The sequence below is a fragment of the Pterocles gutturalis genome, unplaced genomic scaffold (genome assembly GCF_000699245.1).
Source record: "Pterocles gutturalis isolate BGI_N339 unplaced genomic scaffold, ASM69924v1 scaffold47260, whole genome shotgun sequence".
NCBI lineage: Eukaryota > Metazoa > Chordata > Aves > Pterocliformes > Pteroclidae > Pterocles > Pterocles gutturalis.
Genome location: NW_010145082.1, coordinates 8093 through 32111, shown reverse-complemented (window position 1 = coordinate 32111; position 24019 = coordinate 8093). Strand labels below are relative to the sequence as shown.

Sequence of the window (24019 nt, the reverse complement as noted above, 5' to 3'; positions counted from 1 at the left end):
TAAATATGGTTATATAAGGACTGTCATATTACAGGTCTGAAGGTCATATTACAGCTAAGACTGTGAGTCTGGTTGAGTCTCCAAACATCATTAAGGGTTAGGGGCTCTTCCAAAAGGCAGTTCCCCATACATATTAACCTAGGTAAGAGGAAAACTTAGGAACCAGGACAAAGGACAAAGAAGCTTGAGATGCATATATAAATGGCCTAAATTACACCTAAGGTCTCATGTTTTCTATTGCGTAGGAGGCTGTGAAGGTCTGAAATGAGCCTGCAGGAAATATTCAACACAGGCACTTTGGCAGTGTTTAGACTACCTAAAACTGGGCTTCTTCATACTGTACTGCAGGATTGTGTCACACTTGCACATCCTATTCTGCATGTTTTTTCAGGAAAAGAGAAGTTGTTAGCCCTTCTCAAAGCTATCAAAGGCAGCTGCAAGACCATCTGGCCACAGAGACTGGAGTGAATCTGGGCATTTGCCCCTCTGGAGATGTTTGGCTGATTTCACATCCCATAGTGAAACCAACCTTTTTCAGTGCACCCTCAGACTAAGTAGATTTACTAGATGGTGCATGAAAACAGAGGAAAGAAAGTCTGAGAACTCAGAGAAAACCCAGTCTCTTGTTACAAGCTAAGGATGCCAGAAACTGTGACATTACAGTCCCTCACCCCTCCTAACCTATACTTTTTGCCAGTTCTTTGGCTCAGCTGACACTGTAAAAAAACTTGGTATTAGTTTAGATCTTGAAACTGTCTTACCCTTGTGGTATAAATACAGGGAAATGAAGGGATTTCCATCAGGGTAAGGCAGTATATGGGAAATCCCCAAATCCTCATTGAAAAACTAAGCTGATCTCAGGCCAGTCCCATGCACAGTAGCCTAACACCATGCCCAGGAGACCAAGATGTTTGGCATGATCTTTGATGGTCTCTCACAGTTCTTCTTAGGGTTGACCCATAGGGAACATGGACTCTTTGAAAACCACTGTGGCACCCTCTGGCAGCTTGGGGTGAGTTGCAGAGATAAAAGCCATCCATGCTCTTTAGCTAGGTTTAGGCTGCCATGTTTCTGGCTTTTGGGGTAAATCAATAGAAATTGTGGCTGTCCCCATTTCTATCAAGCACTGAACAACCCTGTACCTAGTCAATGTGCAGTAAAGATGTAGGGGATAGTGCAGAACACTTTGGTAATGCCTCCAGTGAAATGTACTTTTAGCAGGTTTCTTTATCATTGACTTCATTAATTTTCTTCCCTATTACCTGACCTTGTTATGGTTTTGAGACTCTAAAACCAAATTCCTTATTTGAACAAAAAAATGGCCTCCTACTTAATTATTTTAATATTTCAGCTCTGGTGGAAAAAAAATATGCCAGAATTCACCTCTTGGCAGTTTCAACTTCCTTAAGTCACTGAAGGTGGCAGCAAACACAGTTACTCCTTTTCAAAGCACTGAAGTGCTAGGGTTATGTTCCTAAACTAGAGCTACACATCTACAATGTAAAGCAAATATGTAAGTATCTATTGTTCATAGCAGCAGAAATACCTTTTGAATAAAGATGTTCACGTTTCAGTCACAACAAATATATAAATTCTATGTCTTCTTTTTCTTCCTTTCAGTATTTGCATCTACTAACCACACGTGGCAACAATACATTAACTGGTATTAAATTTTGGTGTTGTATATGTCTTTTACATATCTACATATATAAAATTGTATACCTATAGCTCTTGTATCACATGGTGAAGTGAAAAAAGAAAACACTGAAATACTAACTTCTGCCTAAGTTTTCTCCAAGGAGGGCTTCCCTGCCTTACTGTTTAACACTTTTACATGTGACTATGATTTTCAGTACTTTTAAATCTTGCTCAGAAGATTTTCCACAGCTATTCTATGCAAGTTGTCTACAAACTCAGTTCAAATACTACTTGTCTTAATGGAGGATTCATGAATCTCTGCTCTAAATTGTGGAATCTGACTGTAATAGAAATTTTGCACCATCAAGACACTGTGCTTTCAGTTACACTCACTTTTGTTTATAAAAGTGCAGGCAAGGCTTCTTGTTGTAATTGCTTTCTCTGTTGAAGCACACATAGTTAAGTGAGATTTAATGTTATTTGTTTTCTTTAAGTCACTGTTGCATCCAAAAAACCAAGAGACTTAAATATTTCTAACAAAGCAAGTGGAAGTTAACATATGATCATTTCTCAGTTGACAATGAAGCCTACAGCAATCAACATACCACACAGAGCTCCTTAAAAATTACTCTCTTGAAGCATTTCACTGCATTTGCTGCCCTAGTTTCAGCATAATCAGATGCATCATTCACTGGCACAGTGAGATCTGCTTAGTACAGCTTTCTGTAGAACTTTTTACTAGACACAAATCACAATAAAAATCATACTTACAACAACGAAGATGGACAGTCCTTCATTCTCCACCCAGTTACCCATGACTGCCTGAGATGAGCGTGCACAACAGCCCTCTTCTTTCTGGGACAGCGTCTATGTCTTCTCTCAGAAGGAAGTGAGAGCAGAAGCTTGCAGCAACCTGTTTCCTTTCTCATTCATTTAGGATATGTTAACCATTGAATCATGTTCACAGTTCTGTTTCAAACATATTTCTACCATCTTTACATATAACTTTTCATAACTCAGACATGTACGAACTGTTGAAAATGACTGGTTTCTCCTTGTGATACAGAGGATAAAATAAATAACATAACTGGTCAGGTTTTCTACTAAAAATTGTATTACCACTTTATATAATTTTCAATACTGGAATGTAATACGGAATGCACAGAGGAGTTATCTCTTCCCAGCCTTGTCTTTTTTTATCACCTCAGGTCTGAGTTGCTGTTCCTGCTAATCCTCTTTGATAAATAATCACTAGAATTATTTCTCTTCCAGTAATGTCCACAGAAGCTTCCAAATCTAACCTAACACTCCTTTTGTCTGGTACATGCAAACCTTGCTACTTCCTATATGCTCATGCAAAAACTGAGGACATGTGTCACTAGATAGGCTATTTTTCTTATTTTGCACTCTTCCAGAGTCCCCAACCCCAGGAACCATGTCACTATATAACAAAAAAAAATTAAAGCAAGCATTTTGCTTTTGTGATTAGAGGGAAAAATATAGTAAATTGCCCCAATGTATTTTAGAACTTACAAGCCAGAGGATATTTATCCCAAGTGTATTTCTTAAAAAAAAAAAAAAAATTAGAAAGGGGGTTTAATGATTTATGAATGTTTTGCCTCTGTGGTATCACAATTCCCAAACCTGTTCTTTGAAGATCTTTTTAGGCTTTGGAAAGTAGGGCAATTTGAGTGGGGTGTGTCTCTGCCAGTGCTGTGACACCCTGTTGGACCCTGCAGAATTTCATGGCTCTGAGAAGCCTGAGTGAGCCCAGCATAGCCTTGCACCATGCTAACAGCTTTAGAGCACAGAGACATTTCCACAGGCCTGATCCTGCACCCAGAGGAGTAAATAGCAAGCTTCTTATTGCATTTGTATGACTGAAGGTTGCTCTCCAGAGTAAATGCTGCTCTGACCCACAACTGAGAGCAAGATGGTGAACCGCTAATGAAGACAAGAGCTGAAGAGGTGGATAAAACCTGTGTGACCCACATCCATCTGAAAAGAGACTCAGCACAGCCTACCTTACTGTGGACTCACTTAGAAACTAGCTTTCTTAGGGCCTGATTCTGGCAGCAATGAGACATTTGGTCATGATATAAAAATGAGGACGCGAGGAGCCAGGGCAAATACCTCTGTTCTGGCTAGCAGCTGTCTTCCTGCCTCTGCTTCCAACATACCACTGTCTTCATGACATTTCTCCTGGAATATGGCTTCCACAAGGTGACATACCTGGGGCTTGAACAAAGGTCCATCACAGAAAAATACTCATATATTTCTACATCTTTTCTAAAACAAATAGACAAACACAGTCACCTGAATGATACAGGTGGCTTCTGCATTATCATTCCTTCTTGAGACGTATAGAAATAACAGCTCAAACGTAGCCCAGGGACGAACAGCAGTCCTTCACCTCCTCACCTAGGCAGGACTGGCAGTGTTTTAATCATTGTCCTCCACAAAAGCTGCCCAAGCTTCAGTAGCAGAAAACCAGAATGAAGTCCTCAAAACCTGTTAAATGGGTTTTGCAGCAACCTCATTTGACAGGCTCTGTGATGGGCCAGGCTCTCTCGTGGTATCAGTTGCTTTGATGGCCGTCCCAAATGGATGTCAGCAGAGTGTCTGGTCCCCCATATTTTTATTTATGGAGGTAGCCTTTGGGAGCTAAACAGCTAGAGTGGTTGGAAAAGGAAAGGAAAGGAAAAGGAAAGGAGGGGCAGTTCTGATTTGTGGATGTCCATTCTGGCTGTGAAGACTAGCCCATTCTCCCTGCCCAGAAGTGGAACAGTGCTCTCACTGCCTTTTTCTTCCCCTTAGGTCAGGCTAAGCTACTTTACGGCTTCTCTGGGGTGAGCAAGTGTGGGCATCCAGGATGCTCTGAGCTTCAGCAGCCCTGCCTTGCCTGGAGGCTCCTCAGGCACCAAATCCACTGAAACATGGATTTTCTGGCTCAGGAGGCTTCTGGCAGGCAACAAACCCAGCAGGGGCTGATCTTAAATCAGTCAGAGCAGTTGCAAAGTCTCATGTCATCTTAACAGCCTGAATTCAGGCCATGAAACAGAATATATTTCAGCTGCTCCCAGCCTAGCAGTTGTCGAATGCACGTAACTGATCTCACTACCTGAACTCAAAAGAAAGGGTAGAGGTGCTAGAACCTTCCACAGCTGGTGAGTTCTGGTGCTCCCTGAAGTTTGTGAGTTTTCCCACTAATTTCAGAAGTGACAGGATGATGCACAGCAAACTTTGTCTGGTCGCTGCAAATGTCAGGTGAGAGTACAACGGGTATCAAAACCACCCACATGTCACCCCTGATATAATTCTGGTAAGTGAAACATCTTTGTTATAGTATTACAAAAAGACTTGCATCTTTTGTACTTTGGTCTAATATGAAAAATGCATCCTGTACAAGAAAAGACAACATTGGCAGCTGTGTATTAATTACGTAGGAGTGTGTAAAACTTGAGCATGGAAAAAATGAAACATTTTCTCATTCTGTGTCTAAAATTTCTTTCAAGCTAGCTGATTATGCACAGCATTCTTCTTCAAGTTCAGAGAACAGTGATCCTTTTGCAGCATGAAAGTTTTGCAAAAGTATTCAGGTCTCAGGGTTCTGCAGTTCCTTGCAGTAATTTTACCACCTTGCTTAGGAATTTAGTTCCTCTCCTGCTCTGTACCATAGTGTTCTGTGTATTCCTGCACAAATTTAATGACAGACAGTTGCAATAGGCCTAGGTGTTTCACACCCCAAAAGAGAGTGATATGAAAAATAGAGTGAAAGAGACCCAGCTCCTCCATTGCTGAGGATGTTGCTGAGCTGAGGTTGCTGAGCTCCTTCCCATATAGCAGGAGGAAAGCCAAGGAGAGACTTCAATTAGCCTCTTTTATTCTATAGACTGAAATCTGTATTTTGAATGCTGTGCAGTCCTGGTTTACTCACCTTCCCTTGATTCTACACCAAAGAGGAAGAAGTGGACAAGTGACTTGTCAAGCCATCTTTCCTGATGGGACTGCCTTCACACACAGCCTGGAGCTGTCGCTGTATGCACTTGCCTTCACTCAAGGGAATGACATAGTCTGACACTCCTGCTCTTTCTGTTTTGGTCACAAGATAAATGATTCCATGCTGAACTGAAGACAGAAAATTCTATAGATATCAGTCAGGAAAAAAAAAAATGCCAGTGAGACTCCAATGAGGACCGGCAGATCCTTCTGTGTCTTTGCTTTACACTATAACCCTCAGTGTAGTTCCCTGCTCCAGTACTTCCTCACACAGCGTTTTGCAATGATCATGAGAAACCCACGTGCTCTATTCAAAAAAATCCATGTATGATCCACATGCAGTTGGCCATATCAGTCTTGGCTTGAAGTCAAACAGCAGTGTGACAAAAGAGGCCAGAGTGGCTGTGCACTGCTATGTTGTTGGAAGGAAGAGCCACCACCAGCGATGTACCCTAAGTACAGATAGAAATTTTATTACATTAAGCTGGCAGTAATTTCCAGGTAGAGCTGGAGTAAAGTTAGGATAGCATAACCTCCCATGCATAAAGGCAGAGGCCAAAATAACCTGGCTTCATGTGGGACTGAGGGCGAGGGAGCCCAGCTTGCAGCCTTCTGGCAGGGTACCAGGCATTACAAGCTGCTAGTCTGGCTCTGGGACTGGAACACAACTATCATCTATTTGCTTCTCCCTGTGTAGCTAGACTTTGCTTCCCGTAGCTTCAGATCCACTACCTTTACACGTACCTATGATAGCCAGGTGTAACCCTTCTCTGCCTGGAGAGAGGGACTTCACCAAAATCTGTTGAGCAGCAATTTTCCACTCAAGAAAACATCATGAAAGATGTGAGAGGGAGGGCACTTTTCTCGATGCTCTCACCACGCAGCGCCTACAAAACTTTCAGCCCAGCCCTAACAAACCACAATGTCCCCAGAGGAGCTGTAGCTAGCAGGAAGGGGGTCATTCAGCAGCTGGTGACCTCCAGAGAGCTGCGCGCTGTGGCAGCGCGGGTAGGCATTGCCACCCCTGGGCAGCACTGCCCGGCCCCCACAGCACCCGCAGCTGGGACCCCACCTTGCTCAGGGGGTGCAGTTCAGCTGAGGGTGCTGGAGGAGACCTGCCCATTCTGTTGCAGACCTTCCCAGCATTTGTGCCTGCCGTTGTGCCCCCTTTTCTATCACATCCCTGCTCAAAATCTCGTTCCTACTTTTCACCCCTGCGTGTGATTTCTCTTTCAGTGCTGGGATGTCAAATCTCGTTTCTAATTAGCAGCTCACAATCACAGTCTGGGAAAGGACCTCCGGAGATCAATTAGCCCACCTCCGTGCTTCCAAATAAAACTGTATCACTCCTGACATGCTTTTACATCACCACTTCCACAATTAGAAATAAGTGAGGTGCCTCACAGCCTGCTGTAGCTGTGTTTTAGTAGCTCATGACCAAGAGTGCGCTGCATGAAGAGGAGTCTGTTTAAAAATGCAGGAGAGGAGAGGTCTGCTCAGATGGTGTCAGTGGACTGGACCAGGCACTGGGGAGTAAGATCTGTGTGGGTCTGCACGTATTGCCTTTTGCAGCAGTCCCTGGACTGATTCCGGCAGTGAATCTCCTGTGCTTTTGTTTGGGGAGAGACCTTGTTGTTCTCCCCAGGGGATGCTGGTGCAGCACGCATGGTGGTAGGCAGCGGTAAGGGATGAGGCAGGTTTTCTTTTGGTGTCTGTTGGGGCACATTTTCATTCATCAGGCTACATGCAGTACTTCTAAAGACACTGGGGAGGCTGTGAAATTTTTCTAAAAGACCTGTAAAAGCTGAGGAAGAAAACAAGCCCACTGTCAGTAAATGTATGTTTATTTAATATTCTTTAATATTAATTTACCGTGCAAGGATCAGCACTTCCACAGCAAAATATTTTAGGTCATAATAAGTCAGAAACAAGAATGAAAGTCACTGATGTGAAACAGGTAAAGTATCAGTACAGCATCGACTCATTGGTCACCATGGCCTACAACCTCCAGACAATGTCTTTTTTTCCTCTTTTAACTAAAAACGCCACTTCCTCACTGTTTCCCTCAGGATCCCAGCTCCCACACACATGGCCCACTGCTGACTTTTGCAGCTACATGCTCCCTGATGGATCTGAAAATCTAGCAGACTTGACTCATCACAAGCCACCTTGTGCTAGAATTTCCCTGTTGCTTCACATCTGTGACCCATCTCTCATATTTTGACTTCAAAAAACTATTTTTGAAAATGAGTCTGTCTTTTTACTGCATTTGCACAGGGGCTAGGGTTGGCTTCATGACATGACTGCCTGCCTGTTATATTACACAGGGAGGCAGCCTGGGAGCATGCACATGCGCACAAAAGCTGTCAGTTCACAGAAGGGTCTGTAAACCCAGGTCTGAGCTAAACCTGCACCATGCCCTGATACAGCTTTATCTGCTGGATGGCTGGGTGTCTTAGTGTCTGTGTTACAGCAGTGGAAGAAATGGCATCAATATAACTAACTACACAGCCATGGAAGTATTCCAGTATACCTGTTCCGGAACAGATGCCCAGGTGTGAATGCTGTAGTGCCTACTACACCCTAACTACACAGGCTGTTTTACTTTATATTGCTGCAGTTTGTCTTAAAAAATACAAATGAGTGCTGTGACAACTTTTTGTTGATTTTTCTCTTTCCCAGTCCTCAGCATGGGGGTGACAGGGTGACCCAATTCTGTTAGCAGATGCCTGTCCACAACCAGATATCTGACAGATGCAGCCTCTGGCTCAGTCCTGTTTGTACTGAGGATTTTTAGTGTTCAGTAATATCAGTAGCGGAAACATTGAAGAATGATTTCATGTTTAATACACATGTCCAAGTAAGATAACATGACACAATGAACTGTGGCACCAAGGAACAGGCTTTTGCTTAAAGCTTTTGCTTAAAAATGATCCTTCAGCTAGATTACTACAATGTGGTTGCAGGAATCCTATATGCTGCTAAATCATACTTAAACTGCCTCTTAATATAGAATTACACTGCTTCAGCTGCACAATCACTGGGTTTATTTGTTTCCCTTCACTCTTTTGTCACAAAAAGGCTTTTTTACTTCTGGATTTGCCCAGGTAACTTGCAGACTTGTCTGAAAGTAGCTGGCAAAGCCCTACCTGGCTTAAGTTACACTCAAGAGAAGCTTGGAGGCATCCATCCATCTCTTTGGAAAACTTAATGAAGACGCAAATGACACATAAACTGGCTTTTGAACTGGGCTGACTTTCTTCCCAGGATGAATTACCATTGGATTAATAGCTACTGAAGCCTCCTGTTGCAAGACTGGTTACAGTGCTTTATACATACGCACATACCTCCCTCCTGTAACGCATTTTTAGCACTTCCAGAGAAACCACTATTAAACATTAAATTAAAATGAGTGGATTAGATTGGGGAATGCAATTTCCACAATATTATTTTTTTCATTCTCTTTCTTGCTTTTATGACCTTTTAATGTAAGGTTTGATGGCTAAATGATGTTCTGCTACTTCCATTGCTCAGGCTTTCACGGGAGTAGCAATAGGCTGGGGATACCTCAGTTCTTTCTCAGATGGATTTAGAGATCCTTCTCTAGCATAGTTTTCTGCCAAAGCTAAGGGACCTGTGTCCACCTTGATCAAAATCAGAGCCTTTGACTGCTAATTACAGTGACCTATGTCTCTTTCCTTTGTGTTCAGGAACACAACCCACCTCACTGAGACTTTTGCTACCTGGCAGGGAGGCTCTTCCAAATCATTCTGCAATCCTTTGTCAGTATTTTTTTCCATACAAATACACTTTCACAAATGGTAAATTGCATTTAGTTTTCTATTACACTACAAGTTCTTGTGAATGAGTGATACACTTAAGACCATAGACAGTTTGTGGTTTTTTAATTTTAGATCTCCCATTAGTAATTTTTCCCTTTCCCTTGCCATTTTTTTTTTTATTTTCTTGCTTGAAGAGACAACTTCTCATTTGCTGTTGTACCCTGGAAAGAACAGTGATGTATGGTTTATTAAGACAGCAGCTCAAACACATAAGCCCTTGATTACGATAGGGCAAGTGATTTATAGGCGGTCGCTAATGGAGTCCTGCTTGGGGCCCTTGGGGGTTTCCATTTCATTTTGTACCAATGGCAAATTATGCGGAAGAGTCAGGTGTAATTGGCATTTGAGTTGTTTGATAAGTTAATGCTGCAGCACTCTTTAGCCTTCCCTGAATTTGCCTTACCATCAATCTTTATGGCACAACATCAACATCATTACTGAGGTCCATATTTCATGGCAAGGTAGAAGTAATTTTTCACTTATTACATTCCTTGCCTGTTCCCACCTGATAAGCTGTCTCCCCTGACATGTTTTCACTTTCCTCTTACTCTGAAATAGTCTTCTTCGTTTCCAATCTACACAGCCAAATCAGCACAAATAAGGCTTAGCATGTGCAATGTCTTAGGTTTCTCCAATCAATTATATTTTATCTTTCTGTAAAGAACAGACACTGACTTTTCAGGGCATCACATCTTGTCAGCTGATAAAGAAAACATCATCCAAGCAGGAACCAGCCAGCTACCACGTGGTGTTAAAAACTCTCAGATATATTGCATGGGTCATTGTCTTTCTTTACATGCATAAGGAAGGTGGAATCCGGTAAGCAACTACACATATTATGACAGTTGTAATATTTCTGTTCTGACCATTAGCCTGGAAATTGCCAATTTGTGCTGAGATGCAGAATTGAAACTAATGTGTGTACTGCAGCAGAACATATATAATTAAGACTATGTTGGTATTTAAAGAGACAAACAAGAAAGAAAGATAATTTTTTTAAGAAAATGAGGCTCTGTCTAGATCAGGGAGACCTCAGTTTCTGAGGCTGAGGTACACTGCCTGGCTGTACCTGGACTCCCTACTGGAGTTTGAACCATGCACTTCAGAGAACACCAGTGGATAAATCTAGGTGCACCCTCAATGTAACATTTCTGAGTTGCCCCACACATTTCTGTAGGTTTGCAGTGACTTTTTTTTTTCATAAAATATTTATTTTACTGATGTTTGGCCTTTTTTTTTCCTTGTTGCTTGAAAAAATAAGAAGAAAAGGGTGGGGGGAAAGCCCACAATAATCCATGAACACAATGAAAAAAATGTTTAAGAAACACCTGATTACTCTGGGGTTGTAAGGCTCCCTTGCCTTCCTTGTCATTCCAAAGCTGATGCTTCTCTTTTTTAAAAATGTTCCTTCCATTCTAATTCTTATTTAAATGTCACCTGCATGCTTTTGAGTTACTGTATTGTGCATTATTACCAAAATTTTCAATGTGGTTATTAAGAATTGAAAAATGCAGCTGAGTGTTTCACTGTGCCTTTTTTCTCCCTTTCTATTTAAAATACCATCATGAACCAGCAGAGAGGAAGGAGGAGTAGCTAGGACATTCTGAAGAACATAACCGGTGTTAGGAGGGCCACCAACTGCCAAACTAAAGCAATTGCAAGCACCTCTCTTGTTAGCTGCTGAGTTTACTGCCCATCTTACTACAATACAGGTTTACAAGAACTGCAAACCCATGCATAAAGCCAACAAAATGCAACAGTGGTACCACGTCTGTAAGGTGCTGTGCTACTGTTTTTGTATTTAGCTCCCACTATAGAAGCCAGATATGAATTAATCCTCACGTTGACTACCTCTGGCATCACTCTCCAGTTGAATCCACCCTTGATCATTTCCCTGAAAGTATCTGTGGCTGGTGAAAGCTCTGTACTGACAGGGCACATTAATCAGATGAAAAGACTAGCTGATGAAAGAAATTTCATAAGTTAAAATATGTAACATTTATTCCCCGTCACTTTGTTTGCTCTGTCAAAATAGGTATTTAAGAAATCATGAACGTGAAGGCACAGAGCATGTGTTTAAGACAGGCTTTTCTAGTTCATTAGATCAGGTCTTACCTTCAGGGTCAAAAAGTTACAACTGTGATGTTATTCCAGAAGGATCTCAGTAAGCAACATCCAGTTAATTAGCATCCATTCCCCTTTACACACAGAAGCATTCACATCTGAATTTCTCACCTGAAAGGTGAAATGTTCATACCTGAATACAGACATTTCATCATGTCTGTAAAACTTATTTTCAGTAGCAAGAGATTTTCCTTATGATTGTGAGAAATAAAAAAAAAAAAAAAAGGATAAAACTGTTATTTTTTCCCAGGATATGAAGTTGTTGTTCATTCAAGGGAAAGATTCAGTAAACTTTCACTTTGTCACTTTGAAGCACTTACCTTTCATTTTGACTTTAGTTTTGGGGTGAGCCTGAGACCTAACAGTTTTATTATACATATTTTCTTGGTCAGTAAGAAATTACATAATTCTTAACAACTCTTTCAAGTCTTATGTCTCCAGTGAATCAAATTTACCTTCTCTGCAAATTACTACATATTCATCTTTCTGTGATGATTCCTGAGTGACTAGAAGCAGTCACCTCAACTGCATTTTAAAATACAGGATTATGAATATCCACTATATGATGTTTGGCTTGCAAATATCTCAGTTCAAAATCCAGTTTTCTTTGGTACATAAGCCCTTGAAATAGACTGAAAGTAATAGAAAGTAGTTTATTGTTTTAGACTAGATATTACCAGCTGCTATTGGGAAAAAAATACAGGAACTACTGGGGAATTAAAATAAATCCTTTTTCTTTTTTTTTTCTCTCTCTTTTTTTTTATTTTTATTTTTTATTTTTTTAATTAAGATTACAGTTTACCTACCCCAAGTATTCACCAATTCTGAGCTGGGCTGCAAATGTCACCATATTGGCTTGCAAACAATGCATCTTTTTAAAAAATGGTTCATTTTAGTTGTCATGCATTTTTCAAGCCTAACAACACCCTGTCTTTTATTAGAATGGTTAGAAACTTACTTTAAATAAGTTGTTCTTCAATCAGTGGAACAATACAGAAAGTATAATGTCCTGTAGAGTCCATACTGTATCCTTTAAACTTAAATTACTCCTGTTACCTCCCATAACTTTATGATCTCCTCCTCCTCCTCTTTCCATCTGAACCTCCTCACCCCCACAACTCCTAATCCTCTTTCACTCTAAGGGCAGAGGAAGCAGGTAGGTGGATCGCCAAGTGATACACAGGTTTAGAACATGTAAATCATGCCAATTCCTTGGCTTGCCAAGCAGTCAGCAAGAAGGTCAAAGTAGGTAGCTCACGCTGAAACTTTTCTTATTGGTAAGATCATTTTATCAATTCCCATCTTTTCCTCCTGGAAGCTCATAGTCTTCACAAAGCTTGTATAAACCTGTTTTATTTCCTCAGATGTCTGCCCTCAGAAAAAATTAGTTTTAATGTGTCCAATGAGTTTGATATTTACTGGGGGAACAGGGCAGACAGAGAAACAGTGTCGTCACATCAGCTTTTCCTTAAGAAACCACGTTGAAAACAGAAGTTACCAACCTTGTGCCTAAATCTGATTTTTTTCATTGAGGTTTTAATCTACCTTTGATTAAAAAATAAATATATGCTGGATACTCATTTAAAAATCATAATTTGAGACTAAAAATAAGGTCTGTAAGAAAGGATTAATTACTATCCATGTTTTAGGGAGAGCAGCTCTTACTAGCAGATAGTGGTGTCCATCACCACCAGGACTTCTAAAATCCCTTCTCACTGTTCCCCCTTTAGGTGATGTGCACACATTACAACTTGTTACAATGTATCTATTTACATCTGTATTTTTAAAATACATACATATTATATATATAAATTTACAAACATTTAAACGTGTTACAAAGTCTTTATGCATCCATGTGCCTCCACGGTAATCCTCCGTGTGGATTTTGCTGGCTATTCCTGAACTCAGAGACAAGCACATGGTAAATCCAGATGAAACAAGTGTGCAGGAAAAAGTTATGCTATCCTTTATAAGGTAATGATTTATTTCTGATTCCCAGTGTAAGCCAACTAGATATTCTCATCCTAACAATAAATAACCTGTACTGATCTTGTTTTGTAAAACACTGATCTCTTGAACTGTCTGCCTCCTACAAAATTTCCTTCTGAGATCCCAACCAGCTAAACAGCATTGGAGGCACCTCTGGTTGGAGGTAAGGAACTCCCAAATCAAACACAGATTATTCTTCTGTCAAGTCTGCTTTAAAACATTTCTTCCACTGTGTGGTAACAGATGACAGTGTGCTATATAACCTTTACCTCGGATTTCTGAAAGCAGCAGACTAAGAACTGATATCAACACAACTTAAGGGAGTGTTTCAACACTTTAATTTGTGTTGTTTTACAAGTATAAAAGAAAACCTGTGTATCAGATCTTGCATACTCTTATACACGTGAATAATCCTTATTGAGCAACCCTTAGTGTGACAGGACTTCTCAAGTGAGGACAGTTTTTAACAGTAGCCCTATACTGTCCCATTGAACACATACGCCTCTGACATTCATAGAGGAGAGTAAAACTACAGTAAACTTGCAGCAAGAAATCAGACATTCATACATATAAATCCTTTGTAGCCAATACTATCCTCTCAGTACAGCCACTGGGTGTACTGATAACACTGCCTAGACTGTCATTAGCCTGAGGAAAAATGCCTCTCCAAGCATTATAGGACACTTTAGAAAAATAAGCTTGTCCTTTTAAACATTCATCTTAACAGATATCTTTGTCTCTATGACGCCTTCTCATACCCTCTTTCTACCAGCAATGCCAGCACAGCTAGATCGAAACACACGTAAGAGCAGCAACGCTGCCAGTTAATCTGCACTCCCTACTGTGGTGACATGAGGCACAGCAAAAGCAATGGCCTTCCTGTTCATGGAGTGTTTAAACTGTATTTGGTTAGTCTGCACAACTAAGGCAAAACCGTATGACAGTAATTTAACCCACATTAATTTATTTTTCTCTCTCTCATAACAGTGATTTAAATATTCAGTTCCCTATGCATGCACTTCAGGAGATTGTATGAAAATAGGAACTAATATGGCACACTCTCTAAAAATATGCATATACAGTAGTCTTCATCATTGGTATGTGAAGTGAAAAGGTACTCACTATGTGTACATACTGGACTCTGGGCTGTGTAACTCCCCTACTGTTGGCTTTACTGTAACACAAGCATTTCTCAGCACAAGCTGAGGTTTGTGAAATTTCCACTGTTTACAAATGGCAAAATAACAATGGTACCATCACTTAGAGTGTCCAAAGTCTGCTTTAAGGATCTGAGAGGTCTCTCTTTAGATATGAAGCACTTCACATATGAAGACACTTTTTTCCTCCCCCACCCCCCAAAGACAAACATTTCAGACCTAGGTACATCTATAGGTAGGCAACCACCATAATTCTCTGATTACTGATGAGTATCCAACTATAAAGTCAGATACTCAGTTTTAACTAAGAACACTTGAAAATTTGGCTCTTGTGTGCTGAACTCTGCAGGTTTGAAAGCAAGGGTTACATGCTCACTTGCTCCTTTAACTCACTACTGAAAAGAAAAATCTGAAATACTCTTCTACATCTAGGAAACTACAGAGAAATACTATGCTGTAATTCTACATACAGAAGTGCAGAGAAATACTGTAGTGTCTTCAAGGAGTCACTTCACTATTCTATGCCCCTTAGAAAGAGAAATTAGAATGGAGATGTTTCGTGTCTTCCCCAGATACATGAAGTACATTCCCATCGCAAGCTCAGGCCAAAAATTCCCATTACCACCCACCAATAATTTAATGAGATTTACATACACATAGCACAGAGAGACACATATTAAGCAAAATAAAAAACATAACTCCATTATAAAACTGACGTATGAAGATGTTCATTTACAGTGCAGTAAAGAAAAAAATAAAAACAGCTGAGCTCTTTGCCGCATTACATATGACATATTTCATTATAAATTACTCAGACCCAAACTTGAGACACTTCAAATACAATTATGCTGATGTAATCCCTACTGAAGAACTTCACATCCTCCATGATGATAGGATGGAAGCTAAGCTTAGGATACTAGGAGATGCTTTGGGTCATGAATTATTTGTTTCCACTAGAAGCCATAATGTGTAATATCCAAAAGAAATTCAAGGTGCTAAGCAAAGAAAGTGCAAAAAGCTTTCACTTAATTTTTGAAAAGACAGTTGTTTTTGTGTATTTCCACTAAATTCTTGGGTGTTCACCTGCTAAAACTTTCTCAGCAACTTGCAAAATATAGAAACACCTTTATTTGTGGTGATATAGTGCATAGAAGAAAAAGTCAACAACTTCAATTTCCTCTTCCAGATTTCAAGCCTGTGATACTTCTTAGGTAAAGAAGTGAGAGGGTTTTGAACTACTTAAATTAAACTAACCAGAACATACCACAGCCTCAAAATGGACTCAGTGCCTTCTGTCCCCACATAATAAGTCACTGAGTTGCCTTCTTGGTGTGCTACCAACCCCCTGGCAATCAGAGTAGTGCTCATTTTTTAACTTCAGCCATCTATAAGGGAGATGGATAGTCAAACCTAATTGTCAAGGCATCTGGTTAACACTGAGTAATAGGTCTCCAGAGAACAATTCATACCACCTACCTCAGAGGACATTTTCAGGTGGGTTGAATTACTCCCTGGAGATGTGCTCTGGAGAGCACGTATGTGACTAGTTCACACTACCTGCCCAACTTCTAGATATTTAAAGTTATATAAACACCACCCTAACACCAGAACATCACAAAGTATTAGATAAACTATGATGTCAGGAAAATGAGCTATTCCAGAACATCACAATTAATGTATTAAATTTAATTCCCTTACTAACAAGCAGCAAATAATGAAGGGTAAAACAGTGCAAAGCCAATAACCCCTCTGTCCATTCTCAGTAAGTCACATTTCAGTATTAGTGCTGGCTAATTGGCTGTTTCTTGGCAACCTAGACTACAGTGCATTGTAGAAGTCCAATTCTCATACCACAGAGAGAAGTATTATCTTATTATACTGATTAGAGTATAAAAAAGTCTGCAATTTAATCAAAGCAGACCACAGCTACAGTCAATATATAGTCAAAGTCTATGATCTGTTTCCATGCTAGGGTGGCATGCCATAATGACATCCTATCGGAAATAAAATGCATTTCCTTCCATCCTCAGATTTCCTGAGTAAGATGAGCATCAGGCCAGTTTTTGAAGGATGTCTTCTATAATGATTTCAAAATAAGTACATGATAATAAACCTATGTGCAAAAACTCTGAAACAGAAGTCTGCAAACAATGATTGCTCTCCATACACAGACATACACAGATACACATACTCATACACTAAGTTTTCCACAAAGGTAAGCTTGTCAGTCATCATACAGTGCTACACCTGCAAGAAAGAAATCCCATCCACAAGACACAATGTCAAAGATACACAATCTGCCACCTTCCAAAGGCACCTACTTTCTTCCAGTTGTTCTAGGCATTGGAAGAAACACTTTGATGAGGATTCCATTTTTGAGAATCTATTGTCTTGTTACTGCTCCATGCTTCATCAGTGTTTTCAGGAGATTTCACCTCTGCCTTGTCCGTCAGTACAGTGGATTTGGGAGGCTTGCAAATAAAGCAGAGGAACTTGAAACAGGACAGCAAACCTTCAGAAACATTGGATGAGAAAAGCTTTTTGCACGGGTGGCAGAACTGGTAGAAGACCAACATGAAGAGGACAGCCATGCAGTAACCTATCAGGAGCTGCAGGACCAACAACGGGGCGCAGACATAGAGGTAGATATCAGTTTTATAGATGTACCACATCAGTAGGAGGAATGCATTCTCGATGAATCGCAGCATGTAATACACAGTCAGTCGGTACCAATTTTGCGATTTGTTAATTAAGTCAGGATCATTGAGCTTCACCTGTACTGCCGACCAGCAGAACATGTTAATGCCAGCATACAGGAAGGTGAGAAGGCACAAGACGATGGTAGTGCCGACCCTGCTCAGTGCCTTCTCTATGTTCTCAGGAAACGGGGACTTGCTTTGCCAGAAGAGAATCCATGGGTAGAAGAAAAAAACAAAGAAATTCAGGAGCACAACAGGGAGAATCCAGATTTGAAGGACTGAACTGAAAAGGACCAACACTGTAACCCGCGTAGCAATCTCAAAGCTTCTCCACATGAATATGCAGAGGTAGGCGGCAGGTTTCACGCTGACATCGTAATCATCATACTTAATCTTAATAGCCAGGATGTTGCAGCGTAAGGCTCCATATACAATTGACAGGAGAGAAAGGATCATAAAAATACCTACAAAGAGAAAAGACAAATCAGGACCTTCAGCTTAGCAGAAATTAAAGACATTATATCAGACTAGTGCAGAGAGGTAGTTGTCTTCACAGCACTCCTGGGGATTCCCAACAGGGTGTAATGACAAACACCCCATTCCTTGTATACACTTCTGGGTTCTTACTCTAACTCTGCCTCCTGTTTTGGTCCCCATTTGTTACTCTTCCAAGTATCTAGAAAGAGAAAAAAGCACTTAACAGTCACAAGTGTCTCTGCCTCCTCCCGCCACCCAGGGCTGTTCATAAATATACTGTCTTTGGCAATTCTACAGCTCAGTATCCAAGTTGCTCTCAAACTCTCACAGTACTCCACAAGGCACAGGGGTGCTACTCTCCCTTTGTACAGATAAAGAACTGTGAAACAAAAGCTGACATTTTGGAGTTACTTGGGCATGCAGATACCTCAGTGCTTGTTAAGTTGTTATGTCAAAGCAAATTGTCTAAGCTCACAGAAGAGCTCTGTGATGGAGCTCAAAATTGAAAGCCAAATCAATTTAAACCCAGAACAATTTGCACATGATATCTGGTCACTTGTCTACACTGTTTTCCTATATATCTATTTTACTTACACATGTACCTATATAATGCATTCAAAAGCAACACTCCTTCTAAAAATGTCTTTAAATTCAGATCAATTTTCAGTATCTCTGATCTACCCAGACTCCCTCACAGGATGGTTTCACAGCATTTAAATTCTTCAGAAACTTAAGGCAGATGCCAGTTGTTGCCTGGCTTCCCCTCTAGAAGCAGTAGAGAAAAAACTTCCTGGTACTGCAGGAGGGAGTCTTCTCCACCTTCACTGCTGAGTAGGTACAGACATGTAAGAACCCTGGATGCATAGAACAAGCATTCAAAGTGAAGTACCCCCAGTCAATACTTCTAGTTTCAGTCTTAGCATTTTGTCCATGCAAAGAACACTTCAAAGTGTGAAGCACAGTAAAAATGATTCAGTTGTTTCTTTTAGAGTTTCAGTGAAACTAACCAAGATAACTGGTCATGCTACAGGGCATTATATTGCATCAGACAAAACTAAATAATCAGAATTGGGAATTCTTGATTATGTCAATTAGTTTTGCAATGCTTAGCAACCAGTGCTTTCTGCAGCTCTCAATTAGTTTATGTGTCAATATCCTACAAATGAACTGGATTCCCTGCTTTGCTACAACTATATAGCCACAGGTTTTTTCCAATTAAAGTTATTAATTTCTAAGCATGACTTTGAAAGAAACAAGTGTATTTAGGATCTCTAAAAATTTTCTAACAGGATTTTCTCTACCGTTTTAGCTAACCTCTCTACCACCCTGATCCTCAAACACCTCTGAATTACTTTGAAGAAGAATTAATTAATTATTTGTATCTAATTTTCCAATAGCACTCAGTAAGCTGAAAAACATTTACCATTTTATATGGTAATTTTGAACATGCCAGTTTAGTAGTGCATATATTCTCTGAAAATGGTTATGTATTTGCTTGTTTCACATTTAAATTTTTAACAGGTGTTTTTAAACATCTTTCTTACAGCACTGTACTTGATCTGAAAATTTGTAAACGTTATGTCTCAGAAAAACATTGGCTGAAAGCAGAAGAGCAAGCTAGCATGATCAAGAATACCACTTGATATCCCTTGGCTCTTCACAAAATCTTCCCTGTAGTTTTGAGCTGGCTCTAGAACTGTGAAAGAACAGATAACTTTCATCAGCTAACGAAGCAAAAGAATATTCTCAGAGTTAAAGAAACAAAAAAAACCTAACCACTGGAGACAGGGTGCTGCCGTCCTGGAACTCTGCTTGTTTTCTGCTTTGATAAGCTGAGACATTCATATTATTATCCAATTTTATTTTAGGGACTCTATATTAATCTCAAACTTCTCTTAAAAACTAAAGTCTTTGAAAGGGGCATATCTCCACTGACAGAAACCAAATCAGGCTGACCCTCTTTTAATACAGTAGCCCAGTCCTGCTCCTTTCCAAAAAGCTCAGTACTGCCACCAAACCTGCAGTCCAAACATCAGTTTCAGGTCTGTGAGAAAGATGTCTTGAAGCAACCACAAAGTGATATGTGGGAGGGTGATGTTATTGTCACTTTTACTCATCCTGAGCAGGCAAAGAAGTGAAAATTTAAAAGACAAATTATCTTCCCCTGGAACAGTCCCAAATCCCCTAGCAGTCCTCCTAAAGGTGGCATTTCTCTTCTTCCTGCCTACTCCCAGAAGGCTGTACTTCTCCTACAAATCAGAGATGCACACTCACAGTCATTCAGGGAGGCACTGTTTTACTTTGTTGGGTTTTTTAATTATTTCTTAGGTCTTTTCAAGACCTGGTCTTTCCCACTTCAGGAACTGCTGAGAATGGATTCTACACTAGATGAGCTACATCACAAACACCTGTTACTAAAATCTTACATTCAGCTGAAGAATTGTAAGTTATCTACTGTATATACTATCATTTTCTCAACTGATAATTAGAACCCTTAAAAAATAAGAGCACTTATTTTGTTACTTAGGGCAAGCCACCTAGATACATTTTTTTGCCTTAAGATATAATTTCAACCCTTAAAACCAACTATTAACAGTCAAAAAGTACTGAAAGTATGTTGTTCAAACAATGAGAAAAGTATTCTGTGGTCAAAGCTTAATGAGTTGAGGAGAAGCAACAGTAGAAGCATCTTAAGGTATCTGGTAACACCACTTACAAAGTGCAGTTCATGAACATTAGGAAACTGACACTGCAAACACCAGCAAGTTGAAGAAAATCATAAACCCAAAGCTTTTATTCTTGAAGATGGCAGTCACTGGTATAAATTTTAATTAAAAAAAATACATTTTTCAGTAGAATAATTTTATTTTTAAATGGTAGGAAATCTACCTTTTCAGATTATTTTATCAAAAAGATACCTTGACTGCTGTTAATGGCACAAAAACTTTAAACTTACAAAAAGACCCTTCTTAACAGAAGCAGATCTTCCGCACTCAATACTACACACTGAGAACTGGCCCTTTTTCAAGGGTAAGAGGCCAGGTCACACATCCCCCATCTCCAGCTAGCTGTTTTTGTAATTAATGCTAGCTCAGGCCTTTTTGGCACCTCCTGGCCTTGTGCTTCTCCAGGTGGTTACCACCTAAGTGAGGAGGTCCTGATAGCTGTCCAGCAGTGAGTAAGTGATGAGCCTGCATCAGCCACCTCTTCAAAGCAAGGTTATCACTGCCTCTAAAGCAATGCATCATACTGACAGGTGCTGAAGCATTTAGTACAGGGTGAAGCCCAAACACACATCCTTTGGCATCTGTTCTGGGAGTGGCAATTACAGACTGGGCACTTCATACAATAACAGCTTAGGAACTCCTTCCCAGTTATGTTGTAACCAAAGAAAGAGCTGCATGTCTAGAACTAGGACTCGGATATAGGTTATTACACGTGGGTTACCAATGTTGCATTTCATCCAACATTTCTATATGTTTCATGCTAAGCAGTCACTGAAGCTGTATGTCTTCCATCACTAGCCTAGAGGCTTTGTTGTGCTTTTGCAATTCCCTTTAATTCTCTTGATCTTACATTCTTGGCAGACAGTGAAATGACAATTTTAGAGAATGCCAGACACTGGCAAGAATCTGGTAATCCAGAAGAAAACATCCAGAGAAATTAATGATTGCCATAAAATACACACAAAAGATGCAGCATGGCTCTGGTTGACAACGGGCTAAGCAAGGATGTATGCTCTTTTCAGAACCGTTCAATTCAATGCTGGAAGCAATAATGACTTTCAAACAGATCTGAAAGGGACAAACCATGCTGTGTAGCATCTCTAGGTTCACGGGTGACACTGACCTCATTACCACTGATCAAGCAGAATTTACACAGAATAACAGACAAGGTAGTGTTGGAATCCAGAAAAATAAAGAGACTGATAAGGAGACAAGAAAAAAAAAATGTGGAAATTAAAATACAAGAAGATGACAGTGCTAATTATAACAGAGACAAATGGAAAAGAGCATGTACTTTGGAGAACCACTGTCAAAGAACAGGGAAGTTGAAGACATCCGAAACGTGTCAGAAGAGCTGGACTGGCTGTTAAATTACTTTGATGATGCTGCAAGATCAAAAGTTTGAAGTCATGCCCCTATATATGAGAATCCCCATATACCAATAACAAACAACAAGCTGAAACTGTGCTATGCATCTTTCCCATTTACTCTGGAGGCTGAATAATACTGGTGGACAAAAGATACAACTGCAGAAATAAGCTGGCTAAAGAGACTGTCAGAAAGTTTCAGTATTTCAGAAGGTAAAATACACACAAGAGGAATGTGGGTGGTACTCTTGTTTTTTCTGATGAATGACCTCTAACAGACATCACAGATTAAGGAAAAAAAACCAAACAAACAAACCACTTTTTTTTTTTTTCTTTTACTTTCTGTATTTTACAATTATACCTGCTTTCAAGATGGCTCCTGGGAGACACGAGATGACTACTACTGCATTTGCTGGTGGGTCCACTGAACTCCCTGGTGAGCCATCTAATCTCTGGTTGTTTAACTTCACTTCGCCCACAAAAGGTCACCGATCAGTCTGTGATTCAGAATTTTTCTCAGCAGTGACTGATAAAAGCCAGAAGTAATAGGGTGTTACAGATCGTTATTAAATATGCATTTCTCTAATCATCTGGAACACAGTGCTTCTCCTTGGCAATCAGCACCAGTAGAGTCAACACCAGTAACAGAAGAAATACAATTAAAAGGTGACCTTTCTCAAGCAAATGTCATCTGCAGTGAAGTGATTGGATATTTTGCTAATTGCACCGCTCCACAAAGGATTCATCTGTTTGTTCTCATCCCATGTCACAGATGCCATGGTTATTCGAAGAGCATACCTTAGCTGTGAAGTACTCAGAAACTGTCAGGAGTAATGTCTTTCAAGTAACTACTGCTATGACCTTAAACAAGTAATTTTTTATAAAGAATTTAACCTGTTTTAATATCCTTATGTGCTGACTCACCCTTTGGTATACTAAAGCTTTTCATTCCCCTAGTTGATGGGAGAACCCTGACGTTATTATAAAGGCTTGTCCAAAAATCTTAGTTCCTCACCTTGGTACACTGCCAACCAAGGCACCAGAACTGACAAAAATGTTCAGATTCCCAACACGTCACCCTAACCTCGACCTCCCTAGCTGCGAAGCTGGTAAAAATCCCTGGGCTCTCAGGGCCTTGGAAATACAACAAAAGCTATTTTGTGTTTCAGTGGAAGCACACCACCAGTTCACATAGGTGCCAAAGTCCTTTCTTAGGCTGAAAAGCTGGTTGCCCCACAACCCACTGGAGCAGGTTCTTCATGTAGCAGCCAGCCAGCAAATCAAGACTTATTTTTTCAAGGAGCTGTAACACATCATGGAGCAAGATACGGAGTCCCACAGTAAGAGACGTGTCCTGGTAAGTCTGTGTGGTGCAGCACTGCTAAGCGAAGGCTTAACAGCTTGGGTCCAGAGATGAGATGGCCACATTTGCCCACCAGCTTAATGAGTCCTGCCTTTTGATTCCAAATTCAGTCTGGCATAAGTAAAGACAGTTCACATCCTCAGTCCATATTTGAAACTGCATTCCTGAAAGTACACCTTCCTTAATGCAGCATGGCAAAACATGCCCTGTGCTGTACCCCAAGGAATTTTCCATAATGTTTGCTCACAAACCAAAATGGAATAGAGGAAACTTCACAAAGACAGCTTAGTCCCTCCAGCTGCCTCCCTCTCATGCCATAATGATCACTTATCAAATTAATGTTTTTATAGCAACCCAAGTATACTACAGGAAGCATCATAGTCTAAAAGATTATGTTATAGATAAACTTGAGAGCAACATCACCATCAAAAAGCCATCAGGGAGATAAAACCCATTGCAATATGTTTAGTACTTGCCCGAGGCAAGTATGTGACTGCTGACCCTTCTCCTCTCCCTCCCACCAAAATATGGAGGTGATAACAAACAGCTCTACCTACTTCTGGCAGCCGTGATCTCCTGCTGCAGGACACAGATGTAGAGCTGGAGCGTGAGCTGGGGCGCTGAGCCGAGGAACGCCT

General features: G+C 40.3%; 1 protein-coding gene across 1 annotated transcript in view; it reads right to left on the bottom strand.

The window, feature by feature from the left end:
• Positions 1-17085: 17085 nt before the first annotated feature.
• Positions 17086-24019, bottom strand: part of XK (X-linked Kx blood group) — a gene marked incomplete at its 5' end in the record, with an annotated part of 7132 nt that continues 198 nt past the window's right edge. The window contains 2 exon segments of the mRNA XM_010085275.1: positions 17086-17912; positions 23939-24019. The exon segment at positions 23939-24019 is cut by the window's right edge and continues 31 nt beyond it. Of these exon segments, the coding sequence (XP_010083577.1) occupies positions 17086-17912; positions 23939-24019 (908 nt within the window).